Source organism: Papaver somniferum, chromosome 8, assembly GCF_003573695.1.
Source record: "Papaver somniferum cultivar HN1 chromosome 8, ASM357369v1, whole genome shotgun sequence".
Classification (NCBI taxonomy): Eukaryota; Viridiplantae; Streptophyta; class Magnoliopsida; order Ranunculales; family Papaveraceae; genus Papaver; species Papaver somniferum.
This window is the reverse complement of record NC_039365.1, coordinates 152,557,767-152,576,798: the sequence shown is the minus strand read 5'-3', so window position 1 is coordinate 152,576,798 and position 19,032 is coordinate 152,557,767. Positions and strand designations below refer to the sequence as shown.

The 19,032-nt window shown below is 36.9% G+C and overlaps 1 protein-coding gene across 1 annotated transcript; it reads right to left on the bottom strand.

Moving 5' to 3' along the window:
• Positions 1–14,611: 14,611 nt before the first annotated feature.
• Positions 14,612–16,876, bottom strand: LOC113306224. The gene is made up of 6 exons (XM_026555182.1): positions 16,774–16,876; positions 16,209–16,677; positions 15,734–15,892; positions 15,029–15,619; positions 14,723–14,835; positions 14,612–14,622 (listed from the first exon to the last, which is right to left on the bottom strand). The coding sequence occupies exons 1-6, from the start codon at positions 16,874–16,876 to the stop codon at positions 14,612–14,614; spliced, it is 1,446 nt and encodes a 481-aa protein (XP_026410967.1).
• Between the last annotated feature and the right edge of the window lie 2,156 nt (positions 16,877–19,032).

Genomic DNA, 19,032 nt, shown 5'->3' with positions numbered 1-19,032 from the left:
CCAGCAAACACCAAAAGAGAAACATGGACTTAGCACAATTTTTCAAGACTTCATTCAAGAAATGAAGTCCAGCAAACACCAAAGGAGAAACATGGACTTAGCACAATTATTCCAGACTTCATTTCTAGAAATGAAGTCCGACAAACACCAAAGGAGAAACATGGACTTAGCACAATTTTTCTAGACTTCATTTCTAGAAATGAAGTCCGGCAAACACCAAAGGAAAAACATGCAGACAGCAGAAAAATTGGAATACATGCTCAATTCAACAACAAACAGATCAAAATTCAACTTCAGAAGATCAAAAATCAACTTCGAATTAGTGTTTTTACCTTTCGCTGCTTTCTTTGCTCTTGATTTCTTTGTCACTGGTTCTTCTTCTTCTTGACTATCTCCTACAAAAACAACTAATTGGCTATCTATTTCTTCAACTTCTTCGTCTGAAGATGTATCTACTACTACTTTCCTCTTCAATTTTCCCATTTAGGGTTTTGATTTCTTCAATTTTTCTAGGGTTTTTCGATTTTCTGGGTTTGGTTTTCTGATTTTGAAGTCTGTTTTGATTTTGATTTGCGAAAATTGAAATGATTTCGACTGATTTTGGTGGATTCTTGGTTTTGATGATTTTCGTTCTCTGGGTTTTGGAGTGAAGAAGACGAAGAAGTTTTGGTTCTCTGAAAATGAAACTGAAAAGAAGGAGAGAGACAGTTGACGCGTTTTTAGGAGATCGTGGGTTGAAGGCGGTAACAGCTAAGATAAAGGTATTATTGTCTGTTTGGTATTTTTTTTAATTATGGACCAAACAGTAAAGACGTTTGACCAAAGAACTAAACAGACATGGGACCACCTAAAAAACCTGGCGTTTTTAGGGGCCACCCCAAAGGATTTAGGGGCCATCAATTTATACCCAGCCAAAGACTCTAGTTAAGGGGTACCCTATATGATATTGAAGTTACATAAATGCCCTTATGGTAAAACTGTATGAAAACCAAATCAAAAACAATTCTACTCATTTCAACTCTTCTTCTTCCAGTTTCCTATTATCTTTCGATTGTGGAAGAAAAAAAAAAATTCCGCTCCAAAGTCAAATGGCCCCAATTAGGTAAGAATCTATCATTTTTGGGGTTTATTTCGCTTTAATTCGGCGAATCGAGAAAAAATAATTCTAGGGTTTTCGGTTATTTATCCAGATTCGGGCAATATTCATGCTCCTTTGCTTCCGAATGTAGTCGTGTTCTTCATTTCTCAAGAACATCGACAGTATTCGGGAGAAATATTTGATGGTTATCGGCCGAATATTGTTGGTCATATCTTCCTGGATACAAACTGGTAATAATCGGTAGTTTAATGAATTTTTTGTCTCCCGAATATATTTAAGTAGACACACAGTATTCGGAAGTACACTCACTACCGAATATATATATATATTGAAAAATCTCAAAATTTCTGATATAGGAAAAATCCCATTTTGGGGCCAGTATTTATTCGGAAGACAATATAATGTTATATACTTCCGATTATTTCAATTTCAAAATTTGAAAAGTATAAGTTTTTCCCAAATTCTGATTTTTGGGCCATCGTACATTCGGGACTTTACAAAACAATTATTCTCCGAATATAGCAAGTTCAAAACAAACCACGCCTTGGCTCTAGGTGGTTCCAAGGGCCAATATAGAATGTTAGACAACCCATATTCGGAAGTTTGGGTAACTAATTATACTTCCGATTATTTCAATTTCAAGATTTGAAAAGTATAAGTTTTTCCCAAATTCTGATTTTTGGGCCATCGTACATTCGGAACTTTACAAAACAATTATCCTCCGAATATAGCAAGTTCAAAACAAACCACTCCTTGGCTCTAGGTGGTTCCAAGGGCCAATATAGAATGTTAGACAGCCCATATTCGGAAGTTTGGGTAACTAATTATACTTCCGATTATTTCAATTTCAAAATTTGAAAAGTATAAGTTTTTCCCAAATTCTGATTTTTGGGCCATCGTACATTCGGGACTTTACAAAACAATTATTCTCCGAATATAGCAAGTTCAAAACAAACCACGCCTTGGCTCTAGGTGGTTCCAAGGGCCAATATAGAATGTTAGACAACCCATATTCGGAAGTTTGGGTAACTAATTATAATTCCGATTATTTCAATTTCAAAATTTGAAAAGTATAAGTTTTTCCCAAATTCTGATTTTTGGGCCATCGTACATTCGGGACTTTACAAAACAATTATTCTCCGAATATAGCAAGTTCAAAACAAACCACGCCTTGGCTCTAGGTGGTTCCAAGGGCCAATATAGAATGTTAGACAGCCCATATTCGGAATTTTGGGTAACTAATTATACTTCCGATTATTTCAATTTCAAAATTTGAAAAGTATAAGTTTTTCCCAAATTCTGATTTTTGGGCCATCGTACATTCGGAACTTTACAAAACAATTATCCTCCGAATATAGCAAGTTCAAAACAAACCACGCCTTGGATCTAGGTGGTTCCAAGGGCCAATATAGAATGTTAGACAGCCCATATTCGAAAGTTTGGGTAACTAATTATACTTCCGATTATTTCAATTTCAAAATTTGAAAAGTATAAGTTTTTCCCAAATTCTGATTTTTGGGCCATCGTACATTCGGAACTTTAAAAAACAATTATCCTCCGAATAATATAGTCGTGTTTAGAAATACCAACTTAATCGGTAGATAAGAATTTAAGTTTTCCACCGAATGTCTTATTCGGAGGTAATACGTGTATCGTTAACAACCGATTGTAGTGCACCAATGATACGAAACCTCAACGGCCATATTTTCAGAAACCTCAACGGCCATATTTTCAAAAATTAGATCCGTTGGAACTCTAATCTATATAAGGAGGGTAACCCCTCTCAGTTATTATTGAGTAACAAATCTGAATGAAAAACCTTTTCAATGGCAAGTCCATCATCAATCGACAACATACTTCGAAGATGCAAGCGAACAACTACATCAATTGCATCAAGGGAAGAAGAAATACAAAAAAGGAACAAACAACCCAAAAAAATTAAACCATCATTAGTGGCAACGGAGGAGGAGGAAGAGGAAATCAAGGCTAAGAAGTGAGTTCAAGAACAATTCCATCATAGAGAAAGATTAAAACAAGTTGAGGAAGAGACCGAATGGATAAAAAATTATTACATTGTGAAAGATCTACCCAAAGAACAGCAGGACGATCGTATATTTTGGATTAACGTTTCATTGGGTCCTTTTGTTGGTAAGTACAAGAAGCCACGCCACAATTATGAACCATCCCATGTTTCTTCAAGGGTGCACCATGTTATAAAATTGTGCACCGAGTACAACCGTATTCTTGCTAGGCACAGAGACGACAGGTTTACGGCACAAGATGCTTATTCCAAGTGGAGAGGAGAGTCGTTTCTACATTTCGAAGCCGCGTTGATTGTTGCATCTCGGACTGGGAAAAAAGAATAACATGTGATGTTTGAGTGCTGTAAATTCAAATTTTTAATATTAATCGGCGGTTTGATAAAATATGGAATTCCCGAATATGATTAATCGTATTGAAGTGTTATAATACTGTTGTTCCGATTACATAGTTTCAAAAAAAATTATAATCGTGCCTCGAAAAAAAACGATCAAACATCGTCATCATCCGAGGGGATCAATTCGAGTAACTCAGCGGGAAAGTTGTTGTCCATAACACGATCCCAATCAACCATGTTGGACTCATATTGTTTCACCCAATCCTTGCAATGGTTCATCGGGAAGTAATCGTGCCACTTACTCAACGGAGGTAACGGACAATCTTTCTTTACTCTTAAACCGATAAAATGCATTTCATTCACAAATGCCATTACGATTCTTCTATCTTTAACCGACTCGTCGCAAGCCGTTCTTGTGGGTGCAAACGTCATGCTAAGTCCATACATAGGAGGAACGAAGAAATGTACCACGCAATTCAAAACGTCCGCTAGGAGATATCCAAATTTAGGCATTGTCATCCAATACTTGGATCCGATTGTCTTCAATCCCTTTCGACACTTCACACGCGCAACTAAGTCTTTGAACTCTTGTTCTTTGTCGTATCTATCTCCTCGCCTCATCATCTCCATATAAAAACCCTTGTCCTTCACTAGTTGTACCGCCATCTTATTTCTTAAATATTGGCATTGGGTGACATCTTCGATATCCGCCTCTCTAAAGTAACCCATTTGTTCCGTAGCAACGTGAAACCCACAATTTCCATCCCCATCAACCTCGTCGGTCGACAAAACAAATGGAATGATAAGTGGAGGGAGTTGTTCCAAATACTCTTTGTATATTGTATATGTGGATCGATTTGGTCTTCCATTAAGATCTCTAGGGCAACGAAGAGTACCTTTGTCCTCTTTTATAGTAAGAATTTCCATTGGTTGGGTTTGTTGCGAGGCGTTCATTTGCTCAACAACTTCTTCGACAACATTGGGTTGACTTACTTGAGAAGGCTCTGTAGAGATCTTTGGCCTTACTTGTCGGGTGGTTGGTCCACTTTGATCATTTCTTGGACGACCTCTTTCTTAGGTTCCGGCTCATCTTCAAATTCGGCTTCCGAACACTCGTGCCTAGACAATATTCTTTTATTAGACAAATACTCCTTCAACTCTTTTCTTTGGATGGTCCTCGACACTTCGGTGTTCGGCCTACCGGTGTTCTTTTGCTTAATAGGTTCATCAACCTCCCTTAAACAAGGGTGAAGGGCTTCCTCCAAATTATGCATCAATATTTGCTTTTTGGTGCCGTTTGATGTAGCGTAACGCTCGGCTATTCGTGCATACAATTCCGACTCGAAGAAAGACGGACCATCAACTACCGGGGTGTTCGGAGTGAAATTTAATTGCTTCCAAAATGGGTGAATATCATCGATGTCAATCACTTCAACATACCTACCCAACTTATGACGACATGGGAGTCCAATACCTATCATATCCTTGCAAACACAAACCGTATTCTCGTCATCATAAGTTTTATATAACTTCAATTGTTTCATCATGCGATTTATTGCCCATCTTGAAACTTTATGAACAACTCCCCTTAGAAGCAATTTTTCCTTAATATGTTCCATCGGGAATTGGTGTACACTAAATTGCATACATTTCCTAATCTTTACGAGATCACGATTGGTGAATTCATGGATTGCTTCTTGGATCGACACAACTCCATTTTGACTACCAATTAGTATTTTCTTTAGTCGACCATGAGACCCCTCCGCAATGCTTGTCGCCTCGTTCTTGAAGTTACGATATTCATATGTCCATGCAAACACAAACCTCTCCTTAATCGTTAACCATTGTTTTTACAATACTCAACCGGTTTTGGGTAGTCCGTGCTGTATTCATCCTCAAATTTCTTCAAGTTACATTCGTAAATTTCCTCGGTCATCGACCAAACGATTTTGTCCCATGCTTTCATGAACATTTTCCAAATTATTCCATCCTCCTTCCACTTTTCTTCAAATAGCCTATCCTCTTCCTTACGTTCTTCCAAGGTTAATTTACTAATGCGCTCATCCTCTTCCTTTGACCTCTTGGTACCCTTCCTTGGTCTTTTAGCTTGGAAATGATGATGGCAATTGGTTTTGAGATTGCATTGAATGTGCCACGTACATTGCAAGTTTTGGGCTTCCGGAAACACTACCGCTATTGCATGCATTAAGGCTTGATCGTTATCCGTTACAATAACCCTTGGAAAATTATCACCGTTATAAATGGACCTCAACGTCTCCAACATCCAAATGAAACTCACATTGTTCTCATGATCCATTAAACCCCATGCAATCGTAAACGTGTTTTTGTCCGAAGTATGGCAAGCAATGTTCAACAACGGCATGTTATACTTGTTTGTCTTATAAGTAGCATCTATCAACAAAATTTGATGAAAGCATTGAGCCAATTGGATCATTTCGGGATGTGCCAAGAAAATACGAACCACTATACCATCCTTTTCTTCCCTTCTCAAGTTGTAGCCGTGTAACTCCGCTAACCACTCCGATTGTTGCATGACCGTTCTACCATCCCAATCAGTCCTTTTGATCGTATCTAGGTCCGACTTAATTGTAGACAAAGAAGACAAGTTGTCGGGATCGTCTGCCTTTATTTTACTTAAGATCGCACTCGCTTTTTGGATCCGCATAGACCTCACCGTCTGCATTTTATGTGGTTTTAACTTGGCAACCATTACATGTCCAATTAAATCCAACGAATCATCATGGTTGTGACAACCGTTATCAACTTTATACATTTTATACTCTTTACCTTTAATACCATCGGGCTTATAGAAGACAATCTTAAATGGGCATCCTATCTTCTTGGTATTGCTTCGGTATTTCCTAGTCGTCTTCCGTATGTACTTACTATTCTTTCCCTCGTGACTCTTTCGCGTCCCACCTCGCTCACAAATCATTTCAAATCGAGTGTCACTAACATGATTATTTTGAACTACCACGCACATGTTATCTTTTGCCTTGTTCATAAGCCATTCCTTTGCCTCCTTCTTACTTCCAAATGTCTAAACGTGCATAAAACAAAACAAACCTAATAAGCATAACCATTTAACATATAAATTTTGAAAAAAAGAAAAAAGTAGTAATGAGTATACCAAATCGTTTGCATAGTATAGGGAAGTGTCGGGCCTCAAATAGAAGTCATCAACAAACTCTTCAACGGCCTGCATATGAAAGCAACAAATTATTATACAATAATCGGAGGTTATTAAATAAGTCAAACTTCCGAATATTCTATATTCGGAATCCTATCGGTTACCCAAAACACCCGATTTATGCAAATGAATGTACACAGTTTACTGAGTGCAAAAAATGATATAATCGGAAGCTAAAATATATAGTAAAACAGCCGAATATACATAACCGGGAGATAACTTTAATCGATAAACATCCGATTTTCAAGTTTTCGGAAATTTTATTTTGAGGCCACTGTTATATTCGGCAGTCAAATAATGTTAAACTATTACCGATTGTAAAGGATAAGAATACTGAGTTTTGAAATTTTTTGGGGAATTCGTCTTTGGGGCCATTCGGGGGTAAATAACTCTACATAACTACCGAATGAAGATTTTTTTGGAAAACCAGTTTGAGGTTTTTTCTCATATTCGGCAGTAAACTACTATCTTGGAACTACCGAATATACATATTTGGTACTCAGTGTGTTATATTCGTAAGTTTATTCGAGAAATTATCTACCGAATCTGGATAGTTCATGGCATTCAATGCATGCAATAATCGGTTTTTCTTGTTTACAAAAACACACAAACGCATGCAAATCGAGTATTTGAGTTTCTTAACACAATACCTGTGTTTTACATGCATCGTTAGCTTCAATATCAGTCCTGGAGAGGTTTACTATCGTTTTTAGGTTATTTTTAGCGTGCGACCTTTTGGCTTAGCGCAAAAATAACCTAGTCCCTGTACAGTTTCGCTTTTTTATTCTATTTTATTGACCGAGTAAAAAAAAAATGTTTTTCAGCTTCATCGCATTGTACTTCGTTTTAATTCGGACTACTAAAATACGTTATGTGATAGTACGATGACTATTTTCTTCCCGCATAACTTATAGCTAATGCCCACTTGATGAGACTGAAGGATACAATAAGTGAACTTTGCGGCAGGACACATGTCTAGGCATGCAGCCCAATTGCAAATTGGAGATGTAGAATTGTTGGAAGAGCTGCTATCTCCAAAAGTATTGAGGGGGAAAAACGGTTCAGTCCAAAACCGCACAAAAAAGAACAGATTAGTCCACTCCGGTCCAACTAGGAACAGATTAGTCCAAAAAATGTATAAAGACGTTGTTATCCTTCGCACGCTTTTAATAAAGCACATGTGCAGCGAATGGATACAGTTTTGTAACTGACACCATAAACGTAGTTGTGACACGTAGCTTGGAAAAAAAAAAACTGAATTAAAAACTGAATTAAACGGCAAAACGGACAAATCATTTATTCCTTCTTTTTCTTTTGAAGACTGAATAGCAGAAGAAAAAAATCAAAACTACTCATACCTCAACATTTTGAACCCTAGAAAATTTTCAATTCATAGAAACTTTCAATCAAAAACTCTAACATCTTACTAATCAAAACAACTAGATGGTTGAACAATCAGTAACATCATGTTGAAAGGAAAAAAAGTTGTTTCAAAGAAAAACGCACCACCAACAGTGGAAGATTCAACATCAACTGAAGAAGAAATTCCATCACTTGCGGTAGAAGAAATTCAAAAATCAACATCACCAAGAACGAGATCAAAGTCAGCATTAAAAGATTCAACACCAATTTCATCCCCAACTCCATCAGTTGCTGCAGAAGAGATTCGGAAATCAACAGGACCAAAAACGAGATTGAAGAGATCATTAGAAGATTCAACATCAATTTCAGTACCAGAAACTTCACAAACATCACCAGCTAAGAAGAAATCAAAGCCTTCAAATCCTCCAAAGCCTCCAAAGTCTTCAAATCCTTCAACATCTGTTATCTCAAAAAAAGGTAATTATTCAAGTCTAGTTCTGTCTATTTTTGAGCAATTTTTATTCAATTTCTTGTACATGTTGTGTGTGTTGTCAACCTGTTGTGCCGTCACTTGTGTTTACTGGTGTACATATCTTTGCACCAACATGCTATTTCATCTTCATATGGACTAATGTGTGTGTTCTCAACATATTATCCCATCGTTTTTGGTGCTGGTGTACACATCTTTGCACCAGCATGCTATTTCACCTTTATTTTGCCTGCTGTGTGTGTTTTAAAGCTGTTTTTGATAGATTTCTGTATGAGGGTAAAGATTTGTACACGCACATTGATTTATGGCATGTTGTGTGGGAAAAAATGTTGCTTTAGTTAGTTTTCCGTAGGAGTGTACACAGCTATACACCTGTATGATATGGTCCTATTTATGCGTACAGTGATATGATTTGTACTTGTATGAGTATAAGGAATGTATTATTCTTATTGGTTCATTTTCGTAGATACCAACAAACCATATAAGTCAAGTTTCCATGCCTTCAGTGACTTCGTGAATAGAAACCTTGAGGAAGATGAAACAAAAAGAGGAGAAAAAGTATGGTTCACCAATTATCAACTAGAGAAGCAAAAAGAAGGACCATTCTGGCCTGTTGTAAATATCTTTGTCCACAAAAAAGCAGTCTGGAAAGATGAAAAACATACGAGTAAAAAGAGAGAAGATATATGGACTAAGAACCCAAACTCAATTCTGAAAATTGTGAGACAGTACCGCCATGAAATTTGTGACTCAGGGGGACATTATTTCATGTTTGATACTACCAAGAAGAACAAGCAAGTGGCAGTAAAGAGTGAACCTGAGGATTTGTTTCTATTTTATGGGATTAATATGGTGCCAATGGAAGTTGAAAAAGGGGAAGATGTAAAAACTGCAGCTGAAAATAAATACGGTCCGCTGATAAACAGATTGACTCTTAAGAAACGAACTGAGCTGGGAAAAAAATATGTGGAGGAGTAAATCGTACGTATCATGAAGCTAAAACCAAAGTCGAAAATGGAGATTGAAAGAAATGTTGAAGACTTAGTGGTGTTATTTACTATGTACTTGTGTATCACGGTCTTTTTTACCCAGGCAAACGGAAGTATGATTAGCAAGAACCAGTTTGCACACTTTTTTGTGTCTTTGGATAGGATGAAGAGAACTTGCTGGCCAGTTCATATACATGAGTATCTCATGGCGAGCATTAAGAAACATCAGGATTCACCACTTAAAGTTAATGGTTGTGTGCTTTATCTGTTGGTGAGTTCACAGTTGTACACATGATATATCCATTCACCATTTTAAATAATTCTGTTCATTGTGTTTGTTCCTTTCTCTTACATTTCCAACTATTCACCTATCTATTAATGCAGCATTGGTTTGCTGAACACAACAAAATCATGAAGCCAAGCAATGAGGAAGGTGTGCCAAGGCTTCTTAGGTGGATCATCAGCGACATCAGTAATACAATCGAGGAAGACCTGAATGATGCCATGAAAAAGGTATCTCAAAAAACTTTCTTAGAATAGTATATGTACATACACCTTTAATAAGGTGTACAGGATTGTACATTGTTGATAGATTTTAAGAAATTTGTGTTGTGTACAACAATTGACACTCTTACAACATGTGTAAAAAATTGTACACTTGTGATCAATGTTGATACTTTGGCATGTTTTCAGATGCAACCAGGATGGGTGAAGGCTTATACTGATGAAGAGCGATTGCTTTTGGATGAGTACCGGAGGCATAAACAAGAAAATAGCATATATGTCGTGAAAGAAAAGCTGCACATTTCAGATATGCGAAGAAAGGAGTTGGATGAGGAGCTTACTGAAGTTCTGGATAGGAAAGAAAGGCTTCTTAGTTTCATTGAAGAGAAAAGACTAAAAGTTAATGAAGTTGGTCTAATGAGCTTGACAGAAAGAGAAGCTAATGATTTCCGTAATTACACTTTGCATGAAATCTTTAAATGTGCAAAGGAAATACGGCTTGAAACTGAGGAGGATGAGGAGATTGAGGAGGATGAGGAGGAGGATGAGGATGATGGGGAGGTGCACAAGGAAGATGATGAGATTGAGGAGGATGAGGATGACAAGGTTGAGGAGGAGCACAAGGAAGATGATGATGATGGTAATGACAATGACAAGGAGGAGCACAAGGAAGATGGTGATATGCATGATCATAATGATAATGATAATGATGATGGTGATGGTGATGGTGATGACAATGACAAGGAGGGTAGTAAGGGTGGTGATATGCATGATCATGACAATGACAAAGAGGGTAGCAAAGGTGGTGATGACGAGCATGGAACTGAATCTGAAAGGAATGAAGTTCCGGCTGAAAATCCTGAAAAGAAAAGGTACAACATCACTTTTTTTAAATTTGCAAGTCATTTATTTTTTATGTGTGTACATAGTCGTACACCAGTGTGTGAAAGCTAATACCTTTTCTCAAAACTTGAATCTTTTTAGCACTCTTTCACCAAAGACCAATGAGGCAAATGAAGAAGAGGATGGAAAGGATGGAACAAGCCAAGGAGTTGAGTCTGAAACTGGTAACAAGCCGAGGTATATGTGTAGCTCGCATTTCTTCTCATTTTCTATATATGTGTACCAATATGTACCTTAGTGATTTCTCATTTTCTAAAAAAATTGCATTTTTTTCAGCACTCTTCTACCAAAGGAAGTTGAATCCTGAAGGTCAAGAAGAGCATATGAACCTTAATGACCAGGATACTGCTCAAGCTGATGAAATTGACAAAGTAGTTGGGTGTGAAGCTGCTAACAAGCAAAGGTATAAAAGAATTATCTCAGCTTATATATTTTATTTTATTTTGTTTCCAATATGTGTGTACAAGGATGTACACCTTTATGACTTCTTCTGAATTTGTGTACATACCTGTACATTGGTGTAAAACTCTATACACCATTGAACATTCTCATAAAAATTTCATTTTTCAGTACTTCTATGCCAAAGAAAAGTGTTCAATGAAGATAAACAAGACCAAGTGAACCTTGATGACCAGAATGTGATGGATGGCACTCGAACAGCTGAAATTGATGAAGCTACTATAATTGCAACTGAAGCCATATGTCAGTTGGATCCTAAAGAAGTCCTTTTACTCACACAAGGATAAGAATCACAGAATGAGACTTATACATCAATTGAGGACCTTCTAGATAACTTGTCTGAAACTGTATTCGTAAAGCTTGAAAAATGGTTGTTACAGAACGGCATCATCTGAAGTGAAGGAAAAGATGGCAACCCTGATCCTCCACGATTGTCCAAGCTTTGCATTATTGAGCCAAGAAGATCCAAAAGAAGAGTCGTCGCAAAAATCATTATCCAATGAAGATGTACGAGAAAGGATCATTGAAGAAGCAGTGCAGTTTATTAAACAAAATCCTAGTGAATTTTTTAGCAGCCAAGAGTTAGAAGAAGAGAAGACCACTCCAGTAAGGACAAGAGCAGGGAGGATGAAGGAAGCAGAGACGTTGAAGACACAAGACGCTGGCAAGTTGTCCAAGACACCACAAAAGAGAAATGCAAAAAGAAAGCTAGATCCTGAATTCACTGCCGAGGGTAAAAACAAACGAGTTGTGATAAAAGCAGATCCAAAAGGCAAGGGGATCAAAGTGGGACGAGAACCAGGATATCCTGCCCCAATAAAGAGAAAGGGAGATGTATATCGTCCTCACAATCCATTGCCAGATGTTCGTCTATCACCACTATACCATGCTATGCAACCAGGACATGACAAAAAAAGGGTACAAAAATTCTTCGTCTATGCAAGCATGGAGTAAGTTCACAAAACACCATGATTGAATCTTATAAAAAAAATTATGTGCACAACTTTATACACCATGTTAACATTTCCTTTATGTTTCCGCAGCTCTGTAGCTTGGCAACTAACAAGACTGGATGATCCAACAGTCAAGGAAGATATTTTGATTGTTGGAAGAGTACTTCGTGAACTGATGTTCAACAAATATCTGGACCAATAGGTACTCCAGTTCTACATCCATCGACGTAGAAGAGCACTTGTCAGAGATAGCATTCGTCATCCAGATGACAAAAAGTACATGAGCTGTGAAATTATGAGTCCTACTGCATGTGTAAGTTTCTCAAAACAAATAAGAAATGTCATATATAGTTACTTTAATATCGTGTACATAGTTGTACACCTAATTAACATGGCGTGTTCTATGTGTTTTTAGATTTCTTTAGATGTGTACATTGATATACACCAATATGAATATATGATTGACACAAGGTCTGTTAAGTGTTGATTGTTAGATTTGTTTAGCTATGTAAATAGATGTACACCAATATGCATCTATGATTGACACATGGTATGATAATTCTTGAATATTAGATTTATATAGGTGTGTACATAGGTGTACACATGTATATCATACATGGATATACGGTCTGTTTCCAGGCCTACAATGTTTGATTTGTTAGTTTTCTGTAGTAGTGTACATGCTTGTTAGTTTTCTGATTAAGGTGAGCCTAATTAATTTTGTTTTCTAACAAATTATTAATTGCAGTACTATGCCAAGTATAATGTCACCAGCGAGGTGCAAAAGCTTGTGATTGATTTTATACGAGACATGCCTGAGAATCTGGAAGTTCTTGTAATCCCTATCAATCACTCTACAGATCAAACGAGGATGGGGTTGCACTGGTCTCTTTTGAATTTTGATTTCGAAGCTAAGGAATGGAAATGGTATAACTCGTTACACTCAGAAAATGAGCAGTCATATAAAGACGATGCAAAGAAACTAGCAGATGTGGTACAAGTGGAACTCAATAAGAAGAGAACATTGAAGGGTCACCCACCTATAGAAGAGCACGAATTAAACATCATGACATGCCCTTCACAAGGAATCAACCCGGACTGTCTAATATATACTTGTTACTTTATGAAACGAAGTATGAAGACAACAAAAGGTATGGAAAAAGGTCAGCAGAGGGCCGAAGACATTTGTCAGCAAATGAGATCAAAATTGGTGGTCAAGATGTTGACAAAAGTCGGATGGTATGAAAAGGTGTGGGATATAGCGAAGGACGAGGAGCATAATCAGTGGCGCAAGACTACAGGAAAGCAACCATTGAAGAGGAAGAAGAGTTTTTAATCTTCATTCAAGATCACTTTCTGAATTTCTTCTAAACATTTTTAATCTTCAGACAAATTTAAGTTTTCAACTTTATGTTTAAGACTTCTCACTATTATAAAGACCTTGAATTAATGTTTTTTATTAGTTTCAATATTGATGTTTTGAAAATAGACTTGTGTCAGTACTAAAGTATATATTACAGGTTAGGAAATATTAAGGTGTACATGATTGTGCACAGTTTCTGACAGAGTAAAAAATCTGACAGGCAATGGTACAGGAAGGTGTACATAATGGTACACATGTACTAACAGAAACATAAAATAGAAAAAGTAATAACCTAGTATCAATCATTAAACAACAAAAATAAAAACTAATTACTGCATTAGAACTAAAAAAATTGAATATTACTAAAAAAAATAAACTAGTAGCATCCATTGTACAACAAGGTGTACATAATGCTACACATGTAAAAAGACAGGTAAGAAAAGTGAAGTGCACAGGAAGGTGTACATAATAGTACACAGATCCTGACACTAATTATCCATGAATAGAAAAATGAAAAGACATTACCAAAAGTAAAAACCAAAAAACATAGAATCTTTCAAACAAATCAAACATAATAAAAAGCATCAAGGCATGGGGCAGGTAGCTCTGTTGTGGTGACCAAGAGTGAAGCACTTTGTGCACATCATAGGCCTCTTTTGCTTCTCCCAAGACTTCTTGAAACATTTTTCTCTTCGTCTACCGGGTGGAGGCACATGAATAGGAACAATAATCCTATCACTAGGATCATAAGAGTGCGGCTTGTCATAATTGGGGATTGGCAAGATGATCTCTTGGTATGTCCTGTTGTACCATTCAGTGGAGAAGTATGGCTCAACAAATGAATAGATGTCCTCCCTTGTAGATTGAATGGAAGCACAAGCATGTGCGCAGAGAAAACCATTTACTTGCCACCTGTGACACATACAAGTTATCTCCAACAGATCTACAGAATGAGTGCGGGGAGACCTGACTTCATACAATCTTTCCATAGACTCAACAACATTCCAAGTACGACCAATGTTGATGTTCTCGTTTAGTAAATCCTCGTATACGGGAGTGAGCATAGTGTTAAAATTTTCAAGACCTTCTACCCTTCTCTTAGAATTCATCTGCATAACCTTCAAACTAAGATAATAAAAACACAGAACATAAAATCAAAACATGATATAGAATAAATACAAATAAAACATGTGTACAACAATATACACACAGTTGCAGAATCATAGATATAACATGTGTACAAGTATGTACACATCAAGCAAATCCATGTGTGCGACAGTAAAAAATAAATGAATGAAACACTAAACATAAAACTCACCGTATCGCATCGAGAAGAGAAAAAGCAGGCAACTTTTTGAACTCAAGAATCCAGTTATTGAATGACTCGGCAATAGATAAAGAGTGAGCAGCATATCTGCATACAGGGAAAAATGCATTTGCCCATTTCTCCTTTGGAATGGTCCTGAGATAATTAGCAACATGTCCACAACCAATTGCATGCATGCCCCGCAAATCTTCTTCAAAGTTCGATGTTGTGTAAGAGTAAGCAGCTTTGTAAAACAAATCAATAACGACATTGTAATTCGCATCACCTTTTCCAATAGGGAGATTGCACTTGATGTGGTAAAAGCAATAGCTGTGATATGAACCAGGAAATGTTCTTGGAATGCCCTGTAGAAGTCCTTCGTGACGATCACTAAGGAAAACAATCGGACGATCATCGACTACTTGTTGAAGATTATCCAGAAACCAAAACCATTTGTCTTTGTTTTCAGATAAAACAATAGCAAAGGCATATGGGTAAAAACCATCATTTCCATTGACACATGTTGCAGCCATCAAAGTACCCCTGAATCTACCAATGAGGAAAGTAGCGTCCAAGTAAATCATGGGCCTGAGATACCGATAGCTATGCTTGCAAGCACCGAAACAGATGAAAATCCGCTTAAATCTTCCAGTTTCTTCATCAACTTCAAGTTTCACAAAGCTATCAGGATTAGTTTGCTCAATGGCTTTCACATACCAATTTAAATCGCTATACGACTTCTCGTCGTCACCATATTGATCTTCAAATACAGCTTTTTTCCCTCTACGAGCATGGTGATACTTAATATTGGACCCATAAGTCTTCTTAAAGAGTAACATGATCTGTTTGGGTTTTAAAGTGGGATCACCCTGTATACTATCAACGATCAAATGCTTAACTAACTTGGTTGTCACCACAAGACTCTTCAACCTCAAACCAACACCACAACTACAAAAAAAAATCTGGAATAAGTAATGTGCACCACATTGTACACTTAATAAAATCTCAAAAACAACAACACACATGCAAAAAGAAAGCACATACCAAGCAAGAATATGAAATTTACACCACAAGTGCCACCCAAAAAGCCTACAATAAGTAATGTGCACCACAATGTACACCTAAAACAAGTCTACATATTAAAACCTAAAAATCAATAACATGGATCAAAAAAAAAGTGAACACCACTAACTTGTGAATAACGTTAGAATCTTTCAGCACAAATCGAGAAATGTCACCATTCACAGGCCCAAAGTGAATCCTCCAACCACAACCATCTTCTTCGCACTTCGCAGTAAAACGAGTCTTGTCGTTTTTAAGAATAAGAATCTTGTAACCAGTACACATCTTGTATTGATCAACAGCAATCCTTACAGCTTTAACACCACCCACAATTTCTCTACCAATATTGTCAAAAACATAACGCCATTCATCGATAATGAGAGGTTTGGCCTTGTCCGCGTCATGATCGACCACCCTTACAAGCTTAGGACTTTCACTTACACAATAGTTTGAAGTACTAGCACCAGAACTACTGCTACAACCAGAATTAGAACGAGACAAAGACCTTGAACTAGTGCTACAATCAGTATGCTTCGGAATCACATCAACATTCAAATAGAAATCTTCATTGTTCATCTGAATAACAAGAGCAGCTAAACCTTGAAGTTTTATATCACCTTGTATAAAAACTACTTGATTAGTATCCATATAGGAAAAACGTATACTCAAAGGGGACAAAGACCTCCACTACTTACAGGCAAAATGCTTCAATTCATCAACGGTGATTAAAGTATTAACACGAAATGCAGAAGAATGTTCACCATGATTCAAAACAGCATGAACAAACTTCTCAGACATATTTGATACACCTACATATAACAAAAGATATAATAATAATTTCAGATTCACATAACCTAAAACTTGAAGAGTGTACAGGAAAGTATACATTTAATCGAAGGAAAAAATCAAATAACAGTAAACTTCAAATCAAAACTATTCCATCGATTAATCGAAGATATAACAAAAGCTTCAGAATCTTACTAGAACATATAATTGAATAAACCAAAAGCATATGATCTAATATCAGTTCGATTTCATATCATGCATCATAACACCAAACACCAAAAAACAGTAATCAAAATCATTCCCCGAAAATCAAAAGCTAAAATACACCAAAAATCAAATCAATAACATACAAACAATAAGATGTAACAGATTGAATTCATATCATCAACTGATAAAATCAAAAAAAAAACTAAATATCAGAAAAGAGATTCAACGATGAAGCAAAAGCAGAACTAACCTGAATTTGAATTCTGTTAAATATCATGAATTCGTGAAATCCAATAACCTCTATGAAACTGTTAAATCGCTGTTACTTGTAAAGTTGAATTCTGGATCATCTATCTCTGAAATCTGACGTGAATTCAAATCTCTAGTCCAAAAATAATCCCGCAACTACACTTTACCAGTAATCTGAAGTTGAGTCGCAACCAAATTTCTCTCTGAAACTGTTAAATCTCCTACGAATTTCTTCTCTGTCCGGCTCCCTGTTTTGAACTCATGTTTGAGATCTGAAATTTTCGATTTCAAATCCTCGTTTTATGTTTGGAATGGTCTCAAGGGTAGTTACGGGATATTGGAAATACAGGAAAATCGGGATCGGTCACAATTTTGGACTAACTCGTCCATATTTGGGTTAAATTGTTTGAGACGAGGCTTTTTTGGACTAGAGAGTACTAGACATGAGATCAGAGGACTAAAGCGTCCCAAGCCCAGTAACTTTGGGACTAAACGTCAATTTCGCCTTGAGGGGTCAGGGGGTCAGCTGTTTTAGTAAAGTTTTTTTTGGGGCCTCTTGGCCTCTTTTTCTTGTTTCTTGATGTATGTAAGAAATCTGAATGTGCATTTTTCCAGTAGTACGACAACATGCTGACAAATTCAATCTAGGATTAGTTTATTTATAAGACAAAACGAAATACAGATAGGCTGAACAATATTTCATTAATATCCATGCCTGCTGGCCGGTGATTGAGGAATAATAATTGAGAAGTCTCATAAGCTACCAGTACCACGGTATAGTTTAAAACCAATACTAATTGACGTAGTGATGTTTACGTCATGCTAAACAGACAAGACAAGGTGTACACCAGGCTGGACAAAGTCTGAGTTGATAAAATAATTTGAAGCATCGTGATGATACCTGCAGGAAGCTTCAAAGTAAACGGCAGGCAAGTAATACTATTTTTCTGAGTTGATAACATAATTTGAAGCATCGTGATGATGCGTGCAGGAAGCTTCAAAGTAAACGACAGGTAAATAATACTACTATTTTCAATGGCATATACCAAAACTTAGTCACGTCTAAGCCACCCCTAACAAACAAGAGAGGTCGGACCTGATCAACTAATTTAGAGAATCATGGTGATATCTGTACCGAACATAATCAACCTAAAGCTACACAAGGCTAATTGCTTCTGATAAATCTAACAATAAGCCTAAGACTGGCTCAAGATATCTAGTTATCTACACCAATATTGGTGAACCATAATAGCTCTCGACCAAAGGTAAATTTGTAGAGATGAAGGAATACTCATTTAGCAGTGGCGCCTGCAGACTAGTAGCTTTCTGAAACAACGATCAAATAATTTGAAGGGAGATGGAAGAACCCAATCCAAACTATGCGTGGGTCAACTATATAAAGTGACGAAAACATGATATACAAACTGCCGATATCTACAATTGATCCTCGGCCAAGTTGGCACCCTACAATGAAGTGAGAGGTCCAATATAGGTAATCATATCTATGGATAATTTATAAATACCATCCTGCAATGATCCTTAGCTTAGTCTCAAATATCAGCCTGTCGTTCTTCATAGATACGCAAGTACCCAAGAGACAGCAGTATCTTTCGGAAGCTCAAAGGGGCATCTCCAAACTCCACGACACTAAAATACCATGCAACTCCACATAGGTAATAAGGGTTACAATTATAGATATGGTTCTAGACATA